Below are 26,835 nucleotides of genomic sequence, written 5' to 3'. Positions count from 1 at the left end.
CTCTGCATGAAACCCTAGAATGTCTTGCTCAAAGGACCCTTTGTAAACAATTAGGCAAAGACAAAACACACCACCAATTAGACCAAGCCATTTCAAAGCACGCGACGTTTTGTTTTTGTTAGATTATGTTGATAAGTGAAACTCGGTGGAAATGATTCTGGATTCTGTAAGACAGTTGAAAGACCTCTCCTAATGCCTTAGGAAAACAATGAGGAGACATGGATTGAATCCAGTGGCAATTGGCCCAGACCTGTTTCACTGTTATTAGGATCTTACTTCATCCGGTACTAATGAGACTTTAAGCCCAGACTCAAGCTGAGATCCTGGGTAGGAAATGTATCAGAGGGGAGGTTATGCAGACATCCTGCCACAGAGCCATAGGACTATCCAGCATGGGACTTCAGAGCATCGGGAGGTTGCTGGGAGCAGATATGGACTCACATTTTAGGTTCTAACCCTCACTTGACTCAGCTCCTCAGTTAGAAGTACCTGGCTAAGCCAGGCCTGTAGGCCTGGTCCCCAGACATACCAAGATAATACCTTTTTTGCTGTGAAGCACTGTATTTTGCAGTAAGTTCTCTTGCAGCATGGAGCATTAATACAATTAAACAGAGCCACTTATAAAAATGAATAATACGTGTGAGTATGTGTGTGTTTGTGTGTGTAGGTGCATATACACATGTGTGTGCTTATAAAGACCCAAAGTCAGCTTCAAGAATCGTTTCTCGGGAGCCATGCACCTTGTCTTTTAAAACAAAGTCTCTTTGGGGACCTACATCTCACCAGCCAGCCAGCCCCACAGGGGCCCCTGCCCATCACAGTGCTTACCTGGCCTTTTACGTGAGTCCTGAGGTTCAAGCTCAGGCTTGCATGCTCCCGCAGCAAGCACTTCACCAACTGGTCCAACTCCCCAGTCCCCAAAGGCACAGCTCTTTAAAGCAATTTGAGACAAAAATAAATAAATGACACAACTTTACGGTGCCTATATAAGCCTTAAAGCTTGCGAACCCTGTACTAGATCATATTTAAACACTTTATGGGTACAGACTGTCTCCAGATCTTGATAGATAACAGTGGCAAGGGCATACACAGTGAAATCATGGAAGAGGTTGTATCAGAGGACAGAAATGAGCTACAGAGGCGACATCACCACTGGGTACAGTGTTTTACTTCAATTACATTTCTTTAAAGATCCAAAGCAGATGTCAAGAAAGAAAAGGAAGCTGGGTGGTGGTGACGCACACCTTTGATCCCAACACTCAGGAGGGAGAGGCAGGTGGATCTCTGTGAGTTCAAGGCCAGCCAGGGCTAAAACAGAGAAACCTTGTCTCAGGGGAGGAAAGAAAGAAAAGGGAGGAGGGAGAAGAAGAGGGAGAGAAAAGATGTCTATTGTGGATGTCAGGTGTTGACAAGTTTTTCTTGCATTTTGAAAATTGTTCCTCTATTCCAGGCGTAGGTGTAAACGTGGATTTAGTTATGAGCATGTTCAGGCTGGGCAGAACGCTGTTCATGGCAGGAGGTTCAGATGTTTTATGGACACGTTCTAGCAAACCTACAAGGAGCAAGTAAATGCTACATTATCTGAACTGACACCAAGCATGATTAAAAAAAAAAAAATCACTGATCCCAACCCACCTTTTATACCCAAAATGTGTTTGGAGCCTACAGTTAGTGTGCTGGCAGAGGAACAGCAATAAGCTGAAAACCCATAGCTGAGACAATTAAAAACTATATGACAGTCAGATCTGGCAGCCCAGTTGCTAGTCCAATAGCTAATTCTAGCTGCCTGGGCGATGGAGGCAGAAAGGTCTTAAGTTCAAGACCTGCCTGGGGTAGAGAATAAGTTCATGACAACTCTTAAACACAAACATTTATAAATAATGAAAAGGGGACTGCAGCTACAGTTCAGGGGTTGAGCATTTGCCTGGCATGTGCAAAACTGTAGGCTCAGTCCCCAGCACTGCAAAAAACATTCTTAAATGTTGCAAAATGAACACTGAAAATTCAGGCATGCTGACGTCTGGTATGGATAATGAAAGTAAAATTTGAGGAAACATATGGAACATTATGGAACATCCCAAGCAGTAAAGGGTAAGATCCCATCTTACATCCCAGATCCCGTCTCCTCTCCAGAAAGTCTTGAGTCTCTTCACCTCTGCCTGTTCCAAACTTTCATTTGAGACTCCAGTTGCAAATAACTGTTAATTGTGATAGACACATCAACCAACAGCAGAATTGAAAATCGATTCATGAAATTGCACAAATACTTATGATTAACTGATTTTTTTTTGACAGGAGTTCTAAGGTCACCCAATGGAGAAAGAACAGGTTTTTGTTTTTGTTTTTGTTTTTTTCTTACAAGTAGAGTTAGAATAACAAGACAGCCATACCCCAAAGTTAGAAAAAACAAAACAAAACAACTCCACATTTGTCTGTTCTCAATTTTTTTAACCCCTTCTTGTCTCAATAAAAACCTATATGGAATCAACACTGAAACTGTGTTTTGTGTGGGGGATAAAGAAAGCCCTCCTGCTCTTGCCATTCTGCCCTCCTGTGTAGCAATGCATTGGAATTCCATGAATTTTTTTTCTTTTCTCTGTAGATTGACTCAGAGATTCCATGGTGTCTCTCTGTGAATATGAACAGTTAGCATTTGACAACACATGTCTACTTTCTCTTGTGCCGTGAATGTGTGTTGACTCGAACCTCTTCATCCATCATGTTTGTGCTGTCTTCTAACTTCCACAGGAACATCATGGCTTATGCCCACACACATACACATATGCAAAATAATAAATAAATGCAAATTACTTTTATTAGCTTCCTCTCTTACTAGGAGGAGTACATTGGCACACATCTTTAATCCTAGCATGTGGGAGAGACAGGTAGTTCGAGATTAGCCAAGACTACATAGAGGAAAAACAAAAAACAAAACAACAACAACAACAAAAAACTGCTAACAATGATTTGGCCCTTGCCACTCAATAGGAGAGTCGACAGAGCCTATAGGATTTTATTTAGAGTTGACAATCGCTACGATAACTTTGATTTTCAATGTTCTCATGTTTTCCTCTGGAAAGGAAAAGTGGCATTCTATTTTAAACTTTAAATGTATAAAATGTAAAAACTCAAAGCATTTTGATTTTTTTTATTACAATACAGCTAAATGTGTACACGAAGAACTGGACACTTTTCTCTCTGACTAGAACTAACTGTGGCCTAAGCTTGACTATTATAAAAGCATCTTCCTCAGATTTGGTTGCCATAACTTTGTTATTTTGTAGGCATGTTACAGGCTGACCTCCAGGCTTTGAAGATTGAATAAGAGGATCTGACTCAGAGTGGTTGTAGTTTGCTAGTGTAGAGTTCTACCCTTGATTTTTTAATTTCAATTAGTCACTTTTTAAAATGATATTTCAGTTACCTCAATACTATGGCAATTGTGTCTGCTACTATACTGTCATACAGATCTGATGCTCAGTGTCAGATGTACAGAGGGCAGCTGCCAGTAGCCACACAAATGGTGCCCAAGAAGATGGCCGTCACAGTAAGAACTTTCCCTCTTAAGTCCTGGGCATGTAACAGAATATTCTTATATGTGACTGTAGATCTGAATGAAGAGGTCTTTCTAGTCAATGTCATTGTGAGAGAGAGCTACTGACTGCCTGAGCTTTTCAATGCTAGAAAAAAGAGCCAAAATTCAATGCCTGCTCAGACTCAAAGCTTTTTGATGTCTAAACTTTCTGAGCTAAGCTATTCCATCAATAAGGAGAGTGTAATCAAAACCTTTCTGCACAAAAAGTATGTTATTTCTTCACAGGTCTCTGTTTAGTCACTGTATGCATGTCAGGAATCTTGCCCCAATAAAGAAACAGTTAATATTTTTATTTTTAATTGGCCATTAAATAAATTGATTGGGTAAAAAAAAAAAAAATAAAGCCTTAGCTTGTAGTGGTGATGCACACCTTTAACCTCATTTTTGGAAAATAGAGGCAGGCAGATCTCTGAGTTTGCAGCCAGCCTGGTCTACAGAGTGAGTTCCAGGAAAACCAAGGCTACACAGAGAAACTTTGTCTCAAAGAGAGCAAGACAATAGGTGAATTATTCCTAAACTGTCCTTCATGACCAATATCTCAGATTTATTTATTTACATGTTTATACGTGGTCTGGTTTGGTTTGGCTTGGGGTGGGGTCTCTGCAGCCCAAGGTGGCCTGGAACTCAGTGTGTGTCTGAAGATGACCATCACCTGCTGTTTTTCCTTCCGGGCCCTGGGATTGGAGGTATGCATCACCATGCTGAATATAGGAGGAGCACTGGATCTAACCCTGGGCTTCACGCATGCCGGGCAAGCACACTACCAACCTTGCTGGCCCCATGACCTATTCAGTTATTTTTGTGACAGGATCTCCTGGGCAGCCAGGAGCTCATGACCCGCTCAGCCTCCAGGGATCTGGGATTAAAGACATGCTCTCCACTCAGTCCATAGGCTTATATAGTTTTCCTGAATGATCTCCATCTTGGAGCTCCCAAATCTACTCATTAGGGAGAAACCGAGGCCACTCAGTTCTAAAGCATTCTTGCTGATGAAAAGGTTAGAAACACGTGAATCACAGTGCGGAACGGCATGAAAGCAGTCCGTAAGTCTTAGTCGTTTTACTTAACCACTCACATTTTTATTAGCAATTGGCAGCAAAAGCATCTCCAGAAAGACCGGGCAAAATCAAAAGAAAGGCGAATCGGAGAGAAGGCTTTGCTGGCGTGAAATGAAATGACGTCAGGAAATGCTGCTGGCATATCACCCTTAAGTTAAGAAGATCTCCACAGAGATGACCCAGTCTCTCCTCCGCACGTAGAGAGGATGTGGGTCTGAACTCCGGTGAAGCCAGAGAGCAGGCTGGAGGTGGGAGCCCGCAAGACCGCTCCACAGTTGTGGACGAAAGCATACCCTCAGGAGAGTGCTGTGGGAAGCGTTCCACCGAGAACCGTGGCCTTAGGAAGGCTGACCTCGCAGCGAGGCTGTCAGGAAGTGGGCATGCAGGTGCCCGCTTGGCAGACATTTGGAGAGGTTGGTGGACGGCAGCTGGGACCACCGCTGGAAGGTCTGCCTACACCTGTCACACAGCAGGGGGGCTGGCAGGGAGGAGAATGGCAGCCACTCCCATTGGACGTGGGTCCGCCACAAGTCGGTTGGCCAGAAATCTTAGCGCGTGATTTACTGCCGCTCTTTACAAAACAGGGGTGCTGGCAGGGAGCCACGGGCTGGCAGATGAAGGAGACTGGAGGTGCTGGTTGACAGTGGAGTGGCTGGCAAGGGGAGGGCACACAGCAGATTTGACTGCAATGACACATACAAGTTAGTGGCAGGCAGGGGGCTGGCTGGCGGGGCTGGAGAACATAGCAGACCGGTTGGTAATAAACTGACTTGCAGAGCTGACCTTCACCTTTGATGGGCTGCTGTGACCCTCCTTGGCAGCAGGTTGGCTGGCATGAAGTAGCCTCACAGCTGGCTGGTAGGCATGGACTCTCAACACAGGAAGTTGCTTCAGAGCAGGGCGGCTGGCAGGATCTATCGTCACAGCCTGATGGGGAACATGCTGTCTGGCATGACCCTGACGTGCAGTCAGGTCCAGAGCCCTGGTGGCCAGGGCTGTTATCACAGACAGAAGATTCCAAACAGGAGGGCTGGGGTGAGGCAGCTGGATGAGGAGCCCCGCTGGCGTTAGAGGCACAGCAGGCCGTGTGCGAACCTATGGGTTGGCAAAGGAAACCCACGCAGGAAGTTTCTGGAAAGCAGGTTGGTGGACAAGAAACCGGTTCAGAGCTAACTGGGGCACTGTTGGGTCGTTTGCGGTTTTCTTGATGCGTGACCAGTTGCCATGTCCTACTCCGGCAGGAGCTGGGCAGACGGATAGCATTTCTAATGCTGTGACCATCGAAGCATGTAGAGCTGGTGGGCACAGCTGGAGCAGCTGTGGGGTTTGCTGGACAGCAGCTGTTTGCCATGGCGTTCCTGCTAGCCAGGCTGGGAAGCTGCAGGTTCAGTCTGGGTTTGAAAAAAGAAGCTGATTCCACGGGGATTATATAGTCCTTCCGTAGGGTGTCAGCCCCACCTGCAGCATCTTTCCTTGTTATTGTTCTTATTCATTTGCGTATAAGCATCAGATTAGAGCTGCAGGAGCCCAGGGAAGATGCCCCCCACTTAAAAACAGAAAACATGTCTTACGAGCTGGGAGTTTTCTTCGCTGGATTTAGATACACAGATGCCACTCTGGGATGAGCTGTCGCTTTTACTGGCTGCTCCTCAGCCTCACCGAAGCAGGCTGTTGCTCACTACCCTCTCATCAGGAGGCCTCCTCCAAGCTGAGGCCCCTCTTCCCCCAGGATGCAGTGCTGTGCCATCAGATCAGGTGGAGTGCTGACGATATTGGAAGAGAAGGTGTGAGAGCAAAGATGGAGAATAAAAAAATAAAAAAAAAAATCAGTCCATGGATCCCAAGGATGCTTAGGCGTGCCCCCTCTCTCTGGAATCTTCGCAACGCAACGGCTCTTTGAAACTTAACTCTCAAATCACTGCCAACAATTAACAGCTCTGATGGCTTCTTCCATTTACTGCACTTGGTTCATTTATCTTTGCAGTGACCTTAACTAGTAAATATTATTGGCATCCTTATTTTTAAAGTAACAAAATAAACTCAAGAGTTGAAAGGATGATTAAAACAATTTTCAAATCCAGAGTGATTGGCCCCAAAATCTCTGCTCGATTTGGATCTCCCCGTGGAAGTGCAGAGAAGAGGAATTGCCGGGCCTTGGGGAGGGAGGACAGTCACACCACAGGGCTGGCCATAAGCAGCATGTTCAAGCCCTGTGACAGGGGTCCTCTCCCCACGGCAGTGTGATGTTGGCTGGATCAAGTGAGTTGAACGTCTACCTCTGTTTAATAATACGCCTAAAGATGGTCTTTTCGTTCAAACATTTAAAAGATAGGCATTTAATCAAGCATGGTAGCTCACCCAATGCTGATACTCGGGAAGCTGAGGCAGAAGGATTGCTGTAAGTCCAAGCCCAGTGTGGGCTGCAAAGGGAGTTCCAGCTCAGCCTGCACCAGAGTGTAAGAAACTTCCCACACGTTTCTGGGGGAAGTAAAACAAACCTTCAGCTAGTTCACAATAGGAATATAGAACTCACAAAATGGAGATCAACACCTTGTGAATTCCACAAATATGAAACTCCGACCGACAACCAGAAACACCAGGTCATCTCTGCAAAGCTTGCTAAGGTTCAAGCAATCTCTTCCAAGAAGAATCCGTGACGTTCCCTCTAGACTTGCCTCTTTTTCCTCTGGGCTCAACTAGATGCTGCGCCACCAACTGATTCCAGCAGCCCACACAAAGTGTACTGTGTGGCCTGGCTCCTGCTGGAGGCGTGCGATGGAATGGAAAGATGATGCTCGTGGGAGGGCAGGCAGGGCTAGTCTTGACTTCTGGGTTCCCAGCTCATTCTGTGGAACAGCTTCGCTCATTACCCACATCTTCAAAGTCCCAAGACATCCTAAGCTGCCTTGATGTTTCGTAGGTTAACTCAGATGCCTCTGAAACAGTTGAAAAAGCTGGAGATTCTGGAGGGGGCTTGGCAAGAGAGCAGCAAGGGAGTAATTGTACAGTAAACAGAAGCCACTACAGCTGTTAATGATAGGAAACAATTTGAGAGTCGAGCTTTAAAAAGCCAATGTGAAGATTCTAGAGAGAAGGGATCCGCTGACTAAGCAATCTTGTCTTATTGACCCCCCCCCCCCCAACCCTCTGTCTTAAAAGAAGACAAACTCCTGATGAGAGCCAGGTCTGAAAGACATTCACCCTTATCATTAAAGAGCCTTTCTCTACCGCTGTGTTTCCCGTCATGGCGTGGACGGCTCCTGGCGCCCTCCTTCTGTTCATTTTGTCATCTTTAAAGCTGCAGACATCACGCACCCCTAGAATTCTGATACTTGGGAAGTTAAGGAATATGTTTTATTCTGGAATATGTTTACCCCAAAGCTCTTCATCTCCCGAGAGAAATTCATTTAGTCTCACCAAATAAGTCAACCAAACTAAGAAACATGCAAATATTTGAAATGCAACATCAATTTCTATTTGAAAAATGAAATTCTGTGCTGAGACACACTAGTTCCATTGACAGAAATCTTCATTTTTTAAAATATATTCTCCTCTGAGTGATTCTGTTTTTGTTCACTTTAAAAAAAAAATACCCCAAGGAAAAGAAAACTTTATTTTCAATCAGCTTAATGTGATTGAAAGCACGGAAGACATCTACAGTGTCAGTTTATGACTGCAAAGACATTTCATGACTACATCAAGAATACAGTGATGGGGCTGGAGAGAGGACTCAGCCTCTAAGGGGACCAGTGTTGTGGAAGTTTTGGTTTATAATATGTAAACATGTTTTTGTTTTAATTGTAGGTGTGGGATATGGGGCTGATTCAGATGGTCCACAGCAGCAAACTACTTGCCTCATACAGGCTCTAAGTGGGGCTGTTTGCCAGCTGCAGATAGTTTAAATCTGAGGACTCTGGAGAGAGAATAAATGCCAAAGCCCAGAGAGTTCTGGAAGGAAGAAGGCTGCTGGTGCTTCCACCCTGCTGCTCCTGGTTGCTGTTGATGCAGGGTGACCAGAAGTTAGAGATCTCCTGAAACAAAGTTTGGACTTGTCCCAAGGAACCTGACAACCCTAAGCAGCAGGAAGTAGCTAAGGAAAACTATGCTCCCTCTCCCCACTAACCTTCTTTCTCTCCTACTGGTGTTGGGGTTTTGGAAGGGACTGGGGTAGAAAAGGGAGAAAGAGGTATAAGAAACATAAATAAAATAGTTTTTTAAAGGGCACATCGGACCAGAGTTTAAACACCACATGAAAAGCCAGTCTTGGTGTTGGGGGGTCATGACCTCAATATTATTAGAGTTTGAGACAGAAGGATCACTAGAGTTTGGGGTCATCAACCTAGCTTCAGTGAGAGCTCCTGTGTCAATGTCAAGGAAATAAGTCAGAGTAGGACAAATGAAGTCCTCCCCTGGCTTCCGAGCAAACTCACACCTGCACCCACACATGTATATACACTGTGTAAATTCTCTCTTTCTGTGTCTCTGTCTGTCTGTCTGTCTGTCTGTCTGTCTCTCTCTCTCTCTCTCTCCCTTAAATTCTCTTAAAAAATAGACTTTGGACCCAACTTTGTGCTTAAAAAATTTATGTTACTTGTTAGCTCTAACTATCCTGAGTGTGTGTGTGTGTGTGTGTGTGTGTGTGTGTGGTGTGTGTGTGAGTGTGTATGCACTGAATATATATAATATTCACAAGAGATACAGATCTTTGTATCTGTGTGTTTATATGTGCATGTATATCTATACATGTATGGATTGTTTTATACTTTAGATTCATATATGATCTTCTAGGAATTCATTAAATCAACATCATTATTAGGGATCACCAGTGCTGTTTCATATAGCTATCTTCCATTTATTTTCACTTAATCATAATACTTCATTGTGTTGATTAAACCACATTTTAGTTGTCTCCTCATTGGCACATGGCTTGTTTGACCTTCAGATGTTTCATCTTACACAAAGAGAAGAAATGGGGCAGGGAGAAATCTTACCTTGAAGAATAACAATGATTTACATGAAACACAAGGCATAATGCCTGCCACAGAGGATGGAATCCCTGACTAACTGTTCTTCTTACTTTAGAAGGATATAGGTTGAATTCCAAAGCCCTGTCACGACTGTAACACCAACCAACATCTATGTACAGATAAGTTTGGCTGTTGACTTTCTCCCTCTGTTGTTGTCTAACCTACTGGTTCTCCAATGGCTGCTGTTGTGACTCCCTTGGTATGTCTGACAACACCTGGCTGGTAGGGACCAAAAATTCTGCTTAATGATCTGCAAGGCTCCTCAGAAAATGACTGTCTCAAATGTCAACAGTGACAGAGCTAGGAAGTCTTGGTCTGTCCTCTCCTGTGCTTATGATTGTTCATATTAGACCTGGAGGACAAGAGACCACCTTCCATTCTGTGTGAAATAAGGATGTGACTTCTTTGAAGAGATTGTGTGCTTCAGATATAGGAAGTGATGTTTAGACCACAAGCATCTGCAGGATCAGAACATAAAGCTCTCCTACAAGAAGCCCTGTTTCCCAACCTTCCCTACTGGAAGCAAGACTCACATTTATTGTTTTCATTCCTCTTTGACCCCCCAGAGACATTTGTTTCTTTCAGTTTCTCTGTATCCAGGACCATTTCTTACCATTGATTCCTCCATGCCAAGGCCAGAAGGACTTTCCAGAATCCATATTTTCCTCATATCCCTGCCCTCCATACAGCCCCTCAATGACTTCACATAGGTCCTTCCCTGAGCCAAGTATCTATCTAGCACACAGGGATCTCTGTTGGAAGATCATTGCCTGCTACCCATTCTCAGGGCTCATCTTCCCTCTAAGGACACCTTTGCCCAAGCAAACCCATTGCTTGTTTGTTTTTATGTACTTCTCCTTCCTAGACACCTCCTCCTCTGTACCTGGTTAATTCCTACTTGTACCAAAAAATATGAGCCCTTTGCTTTGCATAAAAGAATATAATAACTATCTCATTGATATGTGTCACCCCATGATAGAGTGATTTCCCAAAGATTGGAGACTGAGGCTTCTATCTTCTCATTTCTAGAACATTATACTATCCCTGCTACTTACCTAGCATCTATAAGGACCACTGGTTGGCCAGTGAGCTGGATGATTAGAAGGAAGAGTAGGTTGGAAAGGAGGGAGGGAAATAGGAAGAGAGTAGAGAAGGAAGAATATAAAGACATAAGAACAAGAAAAAAGAATAAACAGGGAGAGAGTAAGGGAGGGAAGAAGAGAAGAGAGGAAGTTTAAAAAGAACAGGAAGAAAAGGGAGGAAGGAGGAGAGAGAGGGTAGGAAAGGAGGGAGGAAGGGGAGGGAAAGAAGGAATATTAGATGGAAGGGAGAACAATACACACTTTGAAAGGAAAGAGAAAAATAAGGGGAAAGTAAAGAAGGAAGAAGGTGGGTAGAATAGAAGGAGGGATAGGAAGTAAAGAAGTAAGGATGGAAGTAAGGGAGAAAGAATAGAAAAAATAAGGGAGGGAAGAAAGCATAGAATGAAAAATTAAAAGAAGCTAGTGAATGATAGATGTTTTTAAAGGGAAGGAGAGAGGGAGTAAAGAATGAAAGAAGAAATGGATGGAGGAAAAGAAAGAACAATAACAGCTTTAAAGGAAAAAGGATGAAAAGTGGAAATAAGGAGAAGGTGTTGGAGAGATGGAGGAAAGAGAAGGAGAGAGGAATGGGGGAAGAAAGAAAGAAAGAAGGGAAGGAGAAGGGAGGAAGCACACATGGAAGAATGGATGGATGTATGGATGCATAAAGGGATTGAAGGAAGGAAAAAGAGAGGGATGGAAGGAGAGAGGGATAGATTGAGGAATGGGTGAATGAATTAAAGGAAGAGATTGATAGAAAGAGGGAGGGAAGAAGGGAGAAAGGATGGGAAGGAGAGAAATGGGAGATATAGAGGGAGGAAGGACAGAATGAGAAGAAAGATGGAAGAATAGAAGGAAGGAAGGAGCAAAGGAGGGGTGGATGGCAGGAGGGCTGGCTGAGGAGCCTTTCTCCAAGATGAAGAATGACTCTACTAAGACTGCCATGTTAAAAGAAAAGCCAGAACAGTGTATCGCTTCGACTTAGCCACTTTTATTGCACAATAAAGTACACCTCGCTGAAGATGCTCCCGAGGAACACAACGCATGAGGACAGAGAGAACCCGGGGATGTGGCAAAGCAGCTCTCCTCGGTGCAGTGGCAACAGAAGACAAGAACCTCCCTTTCTCTGTGCAGGAGGCCTTCACCAGTACCACCAGGAGGCTGGCACTTCTGATGAGTTCTCTGAAGCATAAGCAAGTGATGGGTGGCAGCGTCGAAAGAAAAAGATTCTAGCTAAGTGATATGAGCTGTGCGCAGGGCTTTCTCGGTTCCTCTCTGGCTTTCAGCTGTTCCTCTGCAGGAACCGGTAAGCTGGGGCAGGGTCAGCGGTCAGCGGGCTTGCCGGCGGCAGACTGGGGGGCTGCAGCCTCGCGGGTGATCGGACTGGCGGGTTTGAGCTCAGAGGGCTGGCAGGGAGTCTCATCTGAGACCTCGGGCTTGCAGGGCGTTGAATCAGCACAGTCGGGTTGGCTGGAAGTCGACTTTTTGCCCTCGCGCTTAGCGTTGTCCGGATCGGCGGCGCAAGGCTGGCGGGAGCAGACGGGGCGGTAGGAGTAAGAAGTCAGGCAGGTGGGGCGGCGCAGTATGGAATAGCAGGAGCGGTAGCAGGCAGGGCGGTAAGTGATGGATGTCACATATGGCTGCCTAATGGTGATGGGTCCAGAGCAGACAGATGGGCGGCAGATGGGACGGCAGGAAACTGGACTGCAAGACTGCCTGCAGGAGCTGGGTATGTAGAAAGTCCGAGGGGGGCAAGCTGGTTGGCAGACGGCAGATGCAGAGGACCCCGGACGGCAGCAGACAGGTTGGCAGGAGGTAGATGGGCAGGAAACAGGCTCACCGCAGACAGAACGGCATCGTTTGACTATGTAGCAGGAAGACTGGCATGGGCTGGGTACGCACACCGATGGTAGGCAAGGACTGGGCTCAGGGCAGACGGGCTGGCAGATAGTGGAGACACCACATGAGGAGTCTTGGCAGCTGCTAGAGATGCACGGTGGCTCGCAAGGGCGGAGACAAACAGGCTCACACACCAGAGCCATACAGGCAGCTGGCTGACAAGCACTGGCCTCTGAGCAAGGTGGCTCGCAGGGCGGCTCACAGGGACTGGAGTCACAGCAGACTGGCTGGCAGCTACTGTCTGCAGAGCAGACAGATGGACAGCAGCTAGGTGTCGGGCACACTGGCTGGCAGCAGGCAGGCTCACAGACCACGGGCTCACAGACCACGGGCTCACAGATCATCGGTTGGCAGGAGACAGGCACAGTGCAGACAGCTGAGCAACAGCTGGGCTCGCAGATCACTGGCTGGCAGGATGTAGCCAGGCAGAGGACTGGCTGGCAGGATGTGGCCTCACAACACACAGGCTGGCAGCTGCTCACGGAACAAGAAGGCTGGCACCCGGTGGCCTCACAGCACACGGGCTGAGCACAGGTGCTCACCGAGCAGGAAGGCTCGCAAATGGTGGCCTCGAAACACACAGGTTGAACACAGCTGCTCACAGAACAGGAAGGCTCACACACGGCGGCCCCGCAGCACACCGGCTGGCAGCAACTGCCCGAAGAACACGAAGGCTGGCAGCACTGTGAGCCACAGCTCGATGACCCACAGCTGTCATCACAGGTCACCAGCTGCCACGTCTGGCTCCGGCAGGAGCTGGGGAGGCAGATGGGTCCTCCACAGCTCACCTCAGTAGAGCAGAGAGAGACGGCCGGCAGGGAGGGGCATTTCCTAGAATAACAGCAGCCAGACATGGTGGAGGTATCTCTGCTTCTGGTGAGTGCTGGGAGGTGGCTGCCTCTGACTGTGACATCTTGCCAAGGCCTCTCCCTTTTATACTCCCTCGCCGGGGCATGTTGTTTGGGGGGGCCCCAGCGCATCTTTTCCTCATTGTTGTTTGGGCCCTGTTTCTGGAGGGACATCTTATTATTCGAGCATTTGTTGACCTAGAAGTTGTTTGTCTGCCCATAAAGAAGATGCTTGTTTACTGACTTGCTAAATATGGAAGCCTCAAAGCTACAGACAGTACTGGGATGAGCCTCATCATGATCACGATGGATGCTCTGTCTATCCCAGTATCGTGAAGAAGGAAGAACGAAAGGAGTCTATAATTTAGCTGCCTCTACCCTTCCACTTCTAATCCCCGGTTCAGGCACAGATGTCTACCTCGGAAGCACATTAGGGAGGGTTGGAGACACACAGTGAGGAGTTCAGTCATGGGTGGGACATCCAAACTGAGCTGTCAGTGGGCTACAGCCCACAAGCTGTCCTATGGGGGTTAGATTACCCTCCCCAGTTGCAGATGAAGAACTGGGGTAGAGCATGAGAGCGGTTAAATAACTTGCTGAAGGTTGCTCCCATCCTCTCCCCATACAGGCTTTCAGAAAACTGAACTTCTTTTAGGAAAAAAAGAGAGTATTGCATTTATTTGTTATGCACGTATGAACACATGTGTTCACAAGTATGTGCATGCATATACCATGCACACCTGTGAAAGCAAGAAGTCAATTCAGGAGTCAGTTTTCGCCATCTACCATGTACATTCTGGGGATTGAACTCAGGTCATCAGGTCGGGTAACAAGCACCTTTATGGTTGAGCCATCTCACTGGCTCCAAACCTCAACTTTCTTAGCAGACATCACTCATGTCATATAAAATACGTTCAACCAATGATGCTCCTTTTCATCTTGTTCTATTAGCTGCCCTTCCCAAGAGCATTGGTTCCATCTTTTCCCGGGAAGCACGTGGCACAGTCTCTCTGCTTCCCCTCCATCTTTTCCTTCCATGTCTTTCTCAAGTGATCGTTGGGTCTGCAGAGTCTCCTCATCACAGCGGCTGGTCCAGTGGTTGTGCCCGTTCCCCGTGTGTGGCAAGCACCAGGGGATGACGGTGCTGAAGTGCCTGGCTGTCCCAGCTTCCACACAGGAAAGACCCATTTTGAGAGATTTTGAGATCTCTTAGGATGAAGATGGGACCAGCAAGATGGTTTAGGGGGTAAAAGGAAAGTACCACCAACCCTAACAACCTGAGTTACAGCCTGGGAACTCACAGGATGGAGGAAGGAGAGCGGAAGGAGAGAACCAATTCCTGCAAACTGTCCTCTGACCTCCACACATAGGCCATGACCCATGCATACCCACACACAGAGACATACAAAATAAGGAAGTGTGATGATATTAATTTTTATCTGCATTTATTTTAGGCTGAGTTTATCCCACTGTTGTAAGTTTTTGTTTCTTCACTTTCTTCTGGGATTATCTTTTTCTTCTGTGCAACCTTCCTTCTGGCCTTGGAACAATTTGTTCCTCTTCAGTGAGGATGGACTCGATGTGGCGGGGGAGGGGGGTGTTCATGCGTGAGTTAATAAGGCCATGAGCTCTGTAAAATTATCAGGCAATCTTAGGTGCTTTGCTCAATGGATATGCTCTATGACTGGAGAATCTACATCTAAGCTCTTACATTTGGCATTAGTCTTTACATTTTTAAGCATGTGCAGCAAAAATTCAGCCCTCTTTTGGCCACTTATCCTGTGTCCCCAGCCCCACTGTTTGGCCCGGGCACACTATCAACTCCTCCAGTATACGGCTGGAATGGCACATATGGCTTCTTTAAGGTGACGTCTTTCAGATACTTGGTACTGTTTCTGATATGCAAATCCTTGGGGGCTGGGCAGTTTCCCAGGTGTTCTTTTTTATTTTTATCAATTACAGTTTATTCACTTTGTATCCCAGATGTATCTCTCTCTCCCATCCCCTCCCAATCCCACCTTTCCTTCCTCTTCTTCTCCCTGTCCTTCTCCTATGCCCCTTCCCCAGTCCAATGACAGAGCAGGTCCTCCTCCCTTTCTATCTGACCCTAATCTATCAGGTCTCATCAAGACAGGTAAGGCTGCTCCCCCTTCAGGTGGAGGTGATCAAAGAGCCAGTCCATGAGTTCATGTCCCAGGTATTCTTAAATCAAACACAAAGATTTGAACCCCTTGATTTGCATGATTTTTGTAGGGTTTACTAGGTCAAGAGAGTAGAGAACTATCTTCACGGATCACCTCAGGCCACTTACAGGAAGAGCAAATATCAAATTTTTTATTTTTATTTTTTTAATTCTTTATTAATTACACTTTATTCACTTCATATCCCCCTGTGGTTCCCTTCCTCCACCCTTTGCATGCATGCCTCTCCCCAAGTCCACTGATAGGGGAGGTCTTCTTTTCCTTCCTTCTGATCCTAGTCAATTAGGTCTCATCAGGAGTGGCTGCATTGTCTTCTTCTGTGGCCTTATGGGCAAACTTTGGGCAGAGTGCAGGGAATCTTATGAAAGAAGTGGGAAACAATAAGATCTGGAGAGGACAGGAACTCCACAATGAGAGCAATAGAACCAAAAAATCTGAGCACAGGGGTCTTTCCTGAGACTGATATTCCAACCAAGGACTATGCTTGGAGATAACCTAAGACCCCTGCACAGATGTAGCCCATGGCAGTTCAGTATCCAAGTGGCTTCCACTGTAATAGGAACAGGGACTGTCTTTGACATGAACTGATTGGCCTGCTTTTCAAAATGTTTTTTAAAGGAAGAGACTTCCAGGATTCATAAACTGAAAAGAAAACAAAGTGGCTTTCCAGTTTGGTCCCTAAAGCATTACAAAGACTCCTCTTTGCTACTATTTGAATAGAGGTGAGAAATGAACCACAGGTTTTCAAACACCAAAGCTAGGCCTTTTTGCCCAATGAAAGGCCAGTCATGCCTGTTTTCAGCATTAGTATAGTTTAGCCTACCCTGGAAAGTTGATCCATTTGCTATCAATCACCTGTTCCTTCATACATTAATGTATGCAATTATTCATTCAGTTTCTCTTTGATTTATCTCAACTAGGACAGCACAGGGGGATACAAAAGAACAACCAACAATTTCAGTCACGTGCTACAGCTTAAAAGAGAGATTTACAACCAGGTGGTAGTGGTGCACACCTTTAATCCAAGTGCTCAAGAGGCAGAGGCTGGCAGCTCTCTGAGTTCAAGGCCACCCTAGTCTACAGAGTGAGTTCCAGGACAGTCAGAGCTATACAGAGAAACCCTGGCTCAAAAGAGCCAAAAGCATAGAAAGAGAGAGATTTACACACCCATGAGCAATTATGACATATAGTAATGATTATTGTAATAGAAGACTGTACAAGCACTTTGAGGATACTGGAAGAAATATTTATATGGGGTTTGTGAAATTGGGAAAGTTATTCACAAGTAATAAATAAGATGGCCAAGAGAATAGTCAAGGAATGGTGATAAAGCCCTGCCTGTGGAAACCAAAGACACAAGAGTAGGATACATTTGGGAAATAGTTTGACAGCTGATACAGTTGGCACAGTCAGGATGAAGAGCACAGGAGACAGGAAGAGACAGTGGTGGGTCCATAGTGGTTACCTAAGCTCCAAGCTATAGGAAGTCTTGAGTTAGATATTAGATTTAACAATGGTACTTGGAAGCAATGGGTTTGTGATTTTAGAAACCTCTTCCTATGGAGACGGGAGGAATAGGACAAATTTAAAGACAGAGAGAAACCGTAACAAATCTGGGCAGTTACCCAAAAGCATCCTGGTGACAACCCAGATCTGTCAACTCTTCCGACTAGAGCAGTAGGAGAGGGTTTAAGGAGGAAGAATCTAGAAGCATCCAAGGTTGAGACTAGAAGGGACAACCATTCTTTGAGATATGCCTTCTGAGCAGTGGTGAAGGAGCTACCTTCCAACAGCCTTGTAGAGGGAGAGGTGGAGAGTTCTTCAGCTCCCTGCCACTCATAGGTAGGTCCTCCCCACCTGCTTCCCTTCCCCAGCTAAGCCGGTGATGGAATTGTGGCTGGTGACGATTCTCTCAAAAAGAGAACTCTCTGATGAGAGCTGACAGGGCATTGTCCTTCGTACTGGGGTGTTAGCTCCTCAAAGAATCCTCCCCCGCTAAGTGAACTGGCAGCTTTTCTGACTACGTAGGCTACTTGATCCATCTTTAAAGCGCTGCTCACCTTTCAGCATCATCCAGGTAGCATAAGGGCAAGGACTTAGCCTATTCAGTGCCGCACGCCTGGCACCCAGAGTCGAGACTGGTATGTAAGCGGTGCACAATTACTATTTACTGGATGGACAAATGAGAACCTCCGTGTACCACTAAGAAGGGCCGCCCTTGCTGGTAGCTCAAAGAAATCACTACCTCTACTCATGCATCCGGGTAACACGGCCATGAGCAATGGACTGATCAGCTGCTCTGAATCACAGGGACTCCGTGCAGAGCCACCGGTCTTTCGGCGGGTTTGCCCCAGTGTCCCAGTCGCTGGCAGGATGTTTCTTCTGCAGCTGTGATTAAAAAAGTCTCTCTTCAAGAGGCCAAGTATATGCAGAATAAAAAGAAATTAAAACAATAGAGTCTGAGATGGGAAGAGAGCAAAGTCAAATCGCATGTCTTCTAAAAGCAAGACACCCTACAGCCATTTTTCATAATAAAACAAACTTGAAAGCATAATTGGCTATAGAAAAGTACATGTACATATATGCATACATATAATGGTTGAAACTAAAAAGACTGATAATATCAAGTGCTAAGAAGGGCATTAAGCAACTGGAACCCTCAGACATGGCTAATTAGAATACAAAATAGCACAACCGCTTTGCAAAACAATTTAATTTTTTTTCACATATTTAAACATTCGATTGCCATTTTCCCAGAAATACAATTTCTAAGTATTTTCCAGAATAAACGAAAACTTACGTTTATATAAATCTTGTGCATGAATGCTCCTGAAAGTTTTACTTCCAATGACTAAACATTATGAACACCTCAAGCACCTTTTGTTTAATGAATGAATTTTCAATATTGTCTATCCATACAATGAAACCCAAGGTACTTGTTGAACAAGAACAAGGACCTGGGTTTGATTCCCAGGACCCATGTTGTTATTGTTCTCAGCTTGGCACAGCAGCTAGTTCTTGCAATCCCAGTGCTAAGAAAGTGGAGACAGGTGGATCCCTGAAACTCACTGACCAACCATTCTACCTACTTGAGGAATTCCAGAGCTTTGAGAGACCCTGACTCAAGAGGGAAAAGGTGAACAATGCCCAGGGAACGTACCCAATGCTGCATGTACACCCAAATGCACATATGCAGTCACGCAGAGGAACACGGCACATGCGCTTACACACACAGAGAGAGAAACAAAATTGATACTGGCAGCAATGTGAATGAGTATCAAAGCTGTCCCGCTAAACGAGAAGACCTCTGTATGATTTCTTTCTTAACGAAATCCCAGACATGGCAGAGTGCCTATACTATAAGGAGCTCATTGCTGCCAGGGTCAAGGGAGGAAGAACTACTGAAAGAAGAAACCAGGGAATCTGGTGGATGATGGAACCTTCCATGAACCGAATGCACCATGATACCACAAGTACAGGATGTATGATAGTCAGATCTGATCGGACTGGATGCCAAAAATGGTAGCATTTAATCATATGTAAATTACACAGCAGTAAAATACATTGTAAAAGTTTATGAAATTCGCAAAAAAAAATGTGCTTTTTGAGAGATTATTTTTGTGTGTGTGAAACAAGAACAAATTTAAAAAGCCTCATAGTAGAAGCAGCCTCCTGCTCCTGCTCGTGAATTTGCTGATGAGGGGCATCCTGAAACATGTTTCAGTAAGAAAACCTGAGCATCCAATGGCTGTTTCTCCTTTCTATGCTCCTATAGTTTGCTTCCTTTTAAGAACCATTGTTCTGTTTATAGTCAGATATCAGATATATAATATATATCCTTTATAGTAATATTCATATCTTTTATGTAATATATATTTGTTTATGTGACATACATATTCTTTATATAATATATATTCTTTATATGTGTACAATATATTCTTTATATATACTCTTATATATAATATATATTTTATATAACATATCATTTTATATAATATATCCTTTATGCAATATATATTCTTTAGATATAATAAGTATATCCTTTATATATAATATATCCTTTATATAATGTATATATGGCAAGGAATTAAGGCACATGCCTTTAAAACCAGCACTAAGGAGACAGAGGCAGGCAAATGAGTTCAAGGCCAGCTCGAGCTACATAAGGAGTTCCAGGCCAGCTAGAGCTACACAGTGAGACCCGGTCATTCCCTCTCTTTTCTTTGTAAAATTAAAAACAAAAACTGTTCTCCCCATGGAAGGAAAGATTTTATTTTAACGACGTCCCACTTAAAAACATTTTTTTTAACAAGTTGAATCCACTATCATTTGAGTTTTAACTTCCCAGCTAGGCTCTTTCAGTACCTGTGCCCCTTCCCTTCCTCTCAGTAGAGTATCTGCAGCTGGATCCAAGACAAAAACAAAACAAAACCTGCTCCCAGAAGGGAGCCAAGACCAAAACATGAGGGTGAGAGTCAGAACCACACAAATACCCTCAGAAACTGTGTGTTCACACAGTCTGGCCACGGTATTCCCTGCCGTTCACAGCCAACATGGGATGAGTTTATAATGCCAGCTGCTTGGAAGGCTGAGGCGGGAGGGCTGTAAGTTTAAGGCCAGCCAGGGCAACTTAGTGAGAGACCCTGTCTCAGGACAAAAAGTAAGAGAAAGCCTGAGAATGCAGCCCAGTGGTAGGAGTTTTGCCTGGCATGCGTACATTCAATCTCTAGCATTGAAAAAAATAATAATAATAACATTCTTTTACCTCCTCCCACTTTGTCATGAGATTCAGGCCAATCTTGAAGTCCTGCAGAACTATCCTGGAACCACAATAAAGAAAGTAGGCATGCATCCTGGGCATGATTAAACACAGCTAGAATCAGCTTGAAGCTTTTAGAAACATGGCGCTCAGGCATCCCAGGTCCTTGAGCTACTAGGTACCACTGCTAATGGTGTCACCCAGGTATTGGCCAAAGCCTCCCAAGGTGAATCTCACACTGTGCTCAGAGGCTTCTATCTACAATCTGCCTCCAACCTCCACCCTCCGTGTAAAGAATTACCTGTGTTCCTGTTAAAAACGCAGATGCCCAGGCCACACCCCTGAAGCATCCCTTACCGTTCAAGGAGGGCTCCAGAATCTACAGCTCTAACCAGCCTCCCTGGACCCTGCTTCAGGAGATCAACAAACATTGAGCAGTCCCTAGCTGGACGCCAAAGAAAATCTTCCTAGTAGTCCCTAGGAGGGTTGAAGGAAGAGGCAAGAAGACTGATAGGGTAGCCAGCATGCTTGAATTTATTAAAAAGTTGACAAAGTTTCAGAGGAGCAGAAAGCTAGGGTGGACCAAGAGGTCCAAAGCTTAAGAGAATGCCTCATGGCTTCAAGGCATTTGACCTCAGGCAAACAGAGCCAGGGAAATTGAACTTGGTGACCACCTCTTTGGAACCCAGCTTTAATTTCTCGCCAGGAAATGGCTCTTTGGTCCTGAGTGCCTTAGACACCAGGGCAAGCTCTCCTCTCAGAAATAACATGAGAGGCAGGTCACTGTCTTGGAGATGTGAAGGGGTCAGGAGAGGAGGAGGTTTCCATAGGGAGCGGGTGCAGGCTCTCCCCTCAGTTACAGCGGGGAAAGTCTTCATTTCGTCTCGCACACAGGTGAGGGCTGACAGCACACCGGACCACAGCAACCGCAGCTGTTCGAGCCGCAGCACCCGCTGCCACAGCAGCTGCTTCCACAGCCCCCGCAGCCCCCGCAGCCAGATCCGCAGCCCCCGCAGCCAGATCCGCAGCAGCCAGACCCGCAGCAGCCAGATCCGCAGCCAGAGCCTCCGCAGCCAGAACCTCCGCAGCCACAGCAGGAGCCGCAGCAACCGCAGCACGAGCCGCAGCAGCTGCAGCAGCCCTGTTGGCAGCAACACTCCTCACAGCAGTCTTGTTCCTGGGAGCAGCAATTGAGGCAGTCTCCCGGGCAGCATCCCATGGTCCCAGCCGGTAAGGTCGCAGGTCAGGAACGCGGCCGAATTTCCCCTAGGTCTGACAGCGGCCAGCTGGACGGCAGCTTTTATATCCCCTCACCCGGGGGTGCTGGCACGGGGCACAGGATGTTTGCTTTGTTATTATTTATTCTGGTTTCCATAAGAACGTCTCATTAGCCGGCTGTTTATTTTCCAGCCGTGCGTACCTCAACTCATAAAAAAAAGCCCCACTCGTCCCAACTGCTATTTGTCCAGAGGGTAAAAATACATCTGGGAAAAGACCTGTCATTAGCCCAGGTTGGAGAGAGGAAGGGAAGCCGGCCAAGGAATCTATCTGCTCTGGCTCCTCTCCCACATCTTCTCTGGCGGCAAGGAGGAGACTCTTCTCGCTGGCCATGTAACCTGTTTTCGTGGATGCTGACCCTAGGAAACTAGAAGAGTAAGAACGGGGTGAGGCTTCTGCTTGCTCAGGGACTGCTGTGGAGGGTCTGGTGCTGTGGCTCATCCCTGGTAGAATGGCATTCTCTTCCCAGCCACGTGAACAAAGCAAATATTTGTGTCTGTGTGAGGTATGTGGATGCGTGGTGCACTTTTGTTTATTCAGGCTTGGCGGGTGAGCATCAGTCACGAGTAATAACTGACTTGTGAAATGCAGATAGACTCGTCATAAAACTGCAGAAGGACAGGGAGCCACATTCTCTCCAGGCTGCGATGAGCTGGACATTCACACAGCTCACGGCAACACCTGCTACCCACAGCCTCAGGCCTTCCCAATGCAAGATGGAGATGAGGGAGGGAAGAAGGAACGGAAGAAGGCGGGGGGAGAAAAGAAAGGAATGAAGTGAGAAAAGAAAGGAGGAAGGGAGGGAAGAAGGAAGAAGAAGTAAGAAGAGGGAAGAGAAAATAAGAAAGGAAAAGGAAATGAAAAAAAGGAGAAAGAGGGAGGGAAGAAGAAAAGGAGGGAGGGACAAAGAAATGAAGAGGGGAGGAGGGTGGGAAAGATGAAAGGAAGATAAGAGGTATGGTGGAAGGGAGGAAGGAAGGAAAGAAGAGGGGAAGGAGGAAGGAAGCAAGTGAAGAAAATGAGAAGGTAAAGGTAAAAATAAATGAAAGAAGGAGAGAGAGGAAGAGAGAAAGAAGGAAAAACAGGCATGAGGGAAGAAGGAAAATGGAAGAAAGGAAGGAGGGAGAAATGGAAGGGGAGAAAAGAAGGAAGAAAAGGAGGAAGGGAGGCAGAAAAAAGAAGGAAGAAAGGAAGTAAAGAAGGAAAACGAGAAAAGAGAAGAAAGAGAAGGAGTGGAAAAGGAAAGAGGAAGGGAGAGAGGGAGAGGGAACTAAACGCTTAAGAACACTTGTTACTCTTGCAGAGGACCCAGCTTTAGTTTCCAGCACCCACATGGCAGCTAACAACCATCTGTAACTCCAGTTCCAGAAGATCCAGCGCCCTCTTCTGACCTCTGTGGGTACCAGGTACGTGAGCAGTGCATAGATATCCATGCAGACCAAACACCCATCTACATAAAATAAATAAACCTGTACAAACGGAAATGGGACTGTTGAATACGTGGACAGATACAACTGCCATCGACAAAGCCATGGATTCTCTGTGGTTATACAGTTTCTAGGCAGCCAACTTCAGTTAAAACCTCGCCTGTGGTTTTATTACTTCTCCTAGTTTTCTTACTGAATTAAATTCCTAACTTAATTGAATGCTGAGTTTCAAGAAGAAGAAAGGAAGGAAGAAAGGAAGGAAGGAAGGAAGGAAGGAAGGAAGGAAGGAAGGAAGGAAGGAAGGAAGGAAGGAAGAAGGAAACAGACACCCAAGTGGGAATGATGTAGATCATCTGCCAGGATGTGGCATTAGTGTGAAACAACCCAGCGCCGTCCCAGGGAATCAAACGCTTTGGGGAAGAGATGAGAGTCCACAGATTAGGCTCTGAGGGCAAGTTCTGAGCTGGGCGAACATTCCTGTCTCCACTTTGAGTCTTGAGACCTTGCCACACTCTAGGGATGATAATGCAGCCCCAGAGCCAAGGGGCTCCACCCTCAGCCAAGGGATTAAGGGGTACAGGTAGGAATCTGGGCCAAATAACACAGCCCCTCCCCGTTTCTTTGGAGATGGGATGGAAGGGAAGCCACCTCTAAGAAAAGTTAAGCAGGCTCAGATTGGGGCAAAAGTGGAAGAAGAATGGGAAATGCACAACTTGGACCTGATGTGGATTCCAGTAATTTACCGGATAGGGCACCTGGGGAATGGAGAATCCCTGAACCATCCATCACTGGGTCCAGGTTCTAAGGCTGGTTTCACATCAAAATTACCTTGAGTGGTAATCTGAGCATTTGGATTTCCTGAGATGGCACTGGGCTGTTCCACCCTAACGCCACATCCTAGGAAATACTCTACATCAGCGGTTCTCAACCCCCCGAACGCTGTGACCCTTTAGTACAGTTCTTCATGTTATGGTGACACCCCTCCCCCAAAAGCATGAAATTATTTTTGTTACCACCCCATAGCTGCTATTTTGCTATTGTTATGAATCATAAAGTAAATATATGATATTCAGAATATCTGATATGAGACACCCCCCCATAAAAAAAGTCACGACCCACGGGCAGAAAAGTGCTGTTCTTCGTCATTCCTTCCTCCTAGAAACTAAGCACTCAGTTAAGTTGGGAGTTATAGAAGATGGATCTCCAAATGCATCCCTGTCTTATATTAAGTCAGGATGTGAGTGTTTACAAAGTCATGCTTACAAATTTCTAAGGCGACATAGACTATCAAATTGGCAAAACAAAACAAACAAAAAAAAACAGACATAATTTAACAATCTGAATGTGCTTGCATACTTTGAAAAATGATAGCAGTGCCCCGAGAGAGACATTAATGATAGATTGGACTCATCACCAAGTGTCCTGTTTCCTGGCCAAGTGTCCCTGCCACAGAACGGCCCCCAGCCTGGCACTTGGGATACAGGCATAATACAGCAATGCCCACAGCACACACATCCTTCCCTGCCGTTATTTTTTGTGACAGGCGATGCATTCTCAGAGTCTTGACTACAATTTGGATAAGGTGTGTGTTCCCCCAGTCTGTGTGTTGGGGGCATGGTCCTCACTACTTTAACTTAAGACACTGTAGGACCCTTAAGAGGTGTGGCCTAGGAGGTCATTGAAATGCTGCCCTCCAGAAGGGAATGCTGGTCTCTGGAGTGATTCCCTCTGATGTCCCTTCTGAGGCAGAGATCTCATTCAAGGTTTCCTGTCTGGTAACATTTCTCCCTCTCTCTCTCTCCGTCTCTCTCTCTCCCTCTCTCTCTCTCTCTCTCTCTCTCTCTTTCTCTCTCCTTTTCTTACTCTCCCATGTGCTGATGTCCACAGTATGGCATTGAACACCCTGAACCCTGAGTTACATAAGCTTCTTTCATAGACTAATACCCAGCTATAGTAGCAATAAACTAATATCCAAGATTATTTTTAAAATACACACACAAAAAAGAATTTAATAAAGAGTCTTCTTTGTCTCCCTTCTCCCATCATTCAGTGCTCTCGCCTTTCATCCAACCCCTCTCTGTTTCTAGAATTTATGTGACACCTCTATGCTCCTCACTCCTTATCTAGTAACATAACAATAACACCGGTTTCACAGAGTCGCTGCGATGAAATGAACACACACGTAACTGATCTCCGTATCGTAGCACAACTGACACCATGATGGAAGTACCATTCAGGCCCAGGAAAATAGCATGCAGGCAGCAGCATCTGCCAAAATCAGAACAAAAGCCTAATCCATCAAAGTCCATAGTTCAGGGAAAGTTCCTAAAAACAAACAAAAACAAAACGAAACAAAACAAAACAAAAAACTAACCATGCTTTTTTGGCTTCTGTAGTTCTGCTTCTGGCTAACTAATCTTGCTAACCAATGTGTGCCGAGACAGGATGTGGTTTTTTCACTTAGAAGCATACCCTGAGAAAGGCTCAGGACGGCCCTGGGGTCCCTGATAGCCAGTATAGCTGTTGGCCAGTATTTCTATTGGCTTGAATCATTCCAGGCAGTCTTCTCTGGCGGGTAACTCACAATATAGACGTAGATAGAATACAGGACACAATGGCCAGTCACCTGAGCTTATATAACCACCTGCTATTGTGGTTATACACTAAAGTGTGTGTGTGTGTGTGTGTGTGTGTGTGTGTGTGTGTGTGTGTGTGTGTTTCATTAAATACATAGGGATATTTCCCTCCAAAACAATGATTCTTTAATTCAACTAATTTCAAAAAGAAAATTTGATGGAGAACCCCAGGCAGGGATAAATCATGGGTGCCCTCTGAAACAGAATGGGAAGGAAGGTAGCCCCTACACTCACTTGATAGTCAGCATGGAGTGTACTCCCCTGAGTCTACTGTGGCAATCTGGAAGTGGGGGACCCACCTTCCCTGGGAATAGGGTAGTGGAAGCCAAGCCACTGGACTCAATTACCCTGTCCCCCACAAAAAAAAAAAAAAAAAATCTTGGGATAGAGATTGTGAGCAGCATAGAGAGAAGTGATAAAGATGAGCTTTGACCTAGGTAGTAGCAATAACGGCAGATGTCCAAGAATGCAACCTGAGCAATAGCAGTCCCTCAGAGAAAAGGAGGGAACAGGTCTAGACTGGAAGTGGGTAGGGCTGGATGAGTATTTCCCATAAGCCTTAGGTGGCTGAGAACCTGGGTCTCTGAACCTCACCTAAATAAGAAGTAACTGTGACTCTGCCTCCCATCACTCCCAGGTGAGTACAAGATGAGCTGGACCCCTAAGAAGAGGGCTTGGAGAGTTCAATTCTCTCCTGTCTGATCTAATGCAGAGATGACAAAAGAGCAAACACAGCAACAGAGACACGGGCTGTCTGGGGAAATGCCCCCCCCCCCCGCCATTCACTGGTCACACCTGCTGCTGAGACAGGCCTTGGGCTTCTTTAAGCTCTAGAGAGGCAAAGGCAGAGCCTCCCAAACCAAGAGCCCAGAGGCCTGCTTAGGGGATGCAGACACGGGCTGCCGCTTAGTGCCACCGGAGCCTCTCCAGGAGGCAAGTGAACCTATGTGTGTAATGCCGTGAGGGTGGGAGGTGGCGGGCAGCCTGTCTCCCTCCCATGAGGGGGGCCCTGTGCCACTAGCTAC

General features: G+C 45.9%; 3 protein-coding genes and 1 pseudogene across 3 annotated transcripts; all 4 read right to left on the bottom strand.

The window, feature by feature from the left end:
* Positions 1 to 5,020: 5,020 nt before the first annotated feature.
* Positions 5,021 to 6,004, bottom strand: Krtap29-1 (keratin associated like protein 29-1). Its single transcript, XM_021630267.2, has one exon. It carries the CDS (start codon positions 6,002 to 6,004, stop codon positions 5,021 to 5,023), a length of 984 nt encoding a protein of 327 aa, XP_021485942.2.
* Positions 6,005 to 12,084: 6,080 nt separating this feature from the next.
* LOC110542378 (keratin-associated protein 16-1) lies at positions 12,085 to 13,515 on the bottom strand. The gene has a single exon (XM_021628972.2). It carries the CDS (start codon positions 13,513 to 13,515, stop codon positions 12,085 to 12,087), a length of 1,431 nt encoding a protein of 476 aa, XP_021484647.2.
* Positions 13,516 to 14,959: 1,444 nt separating this feature from the next.
* Positions 14,960 to 17,660, bottom strand: LOC110542377 (large ribosomal subunit protein uL22-like; annotated as a pseudogene).
* Positions 17,661 to 20,997: 3,337 nt separating this feature from the next.
* LOC110542374 (keratin-associated protein 17-1) lies at positions 20,998 to 22,446 on the bottom strand. The gene has a single exon (XM_060386730.1). It carries the CDS (start codon positions 21,686 to 21,688, stop codon positions 21,344 to 21,346), a length of 345 nt encoding a protein of 114 aa, XP_060242713.1. The 5' UTR covers positions 21,689 to 22,446; the 3' UTR covers positions 20,998 to 21,343.
* Between the last annotated feature and the right edge of the window lie 4,389 nt (positions 22,447 to 26,835).

Source organism: Meriones unguiculatus, chromosome 7 (assembly GCF_030254825.1).
Source record: "Meriones unguiculatus strain TT.TT164.6M chromosome 7, Bangor_MerUng_6.1, whole genome shotgun sequence".
NCBI lineage: Eukaryota > Metazoa > Chordata > Mammalia > Rodentia > Muridae > Meriones > Meriones unguiculatus.
This window is presented reverse-complemented; position numbering and strand designations above follow the sequence as displayed.

What these genes read in the sequence shown, in the direction of transcription:
- Krtap29-1 (XM_021630267.2), bottom strand. Translation starts at nt 6,004, where the DNA reads ATGGCAAACAGCTGCTGTCCAGCAAACCCCACAGCTGCTCCAGCTGTG.
- LOC110542378 (XM_021628972.2), bottom strand. Translation starts at nt 13,515, where the DNA reads ATGTCTGGCTGCTGTTATTCTAGGAAATGCCCCTCCCTGCCGGCCGTC.
- LOC110542374 (XM_060386730.1), bottom strand. Translation starts at nt 21,688, where the DNA reads ATGGGATGCTGCCCGGGAGACTGCCTCAATTGCTGCTCCCAGGAACAA.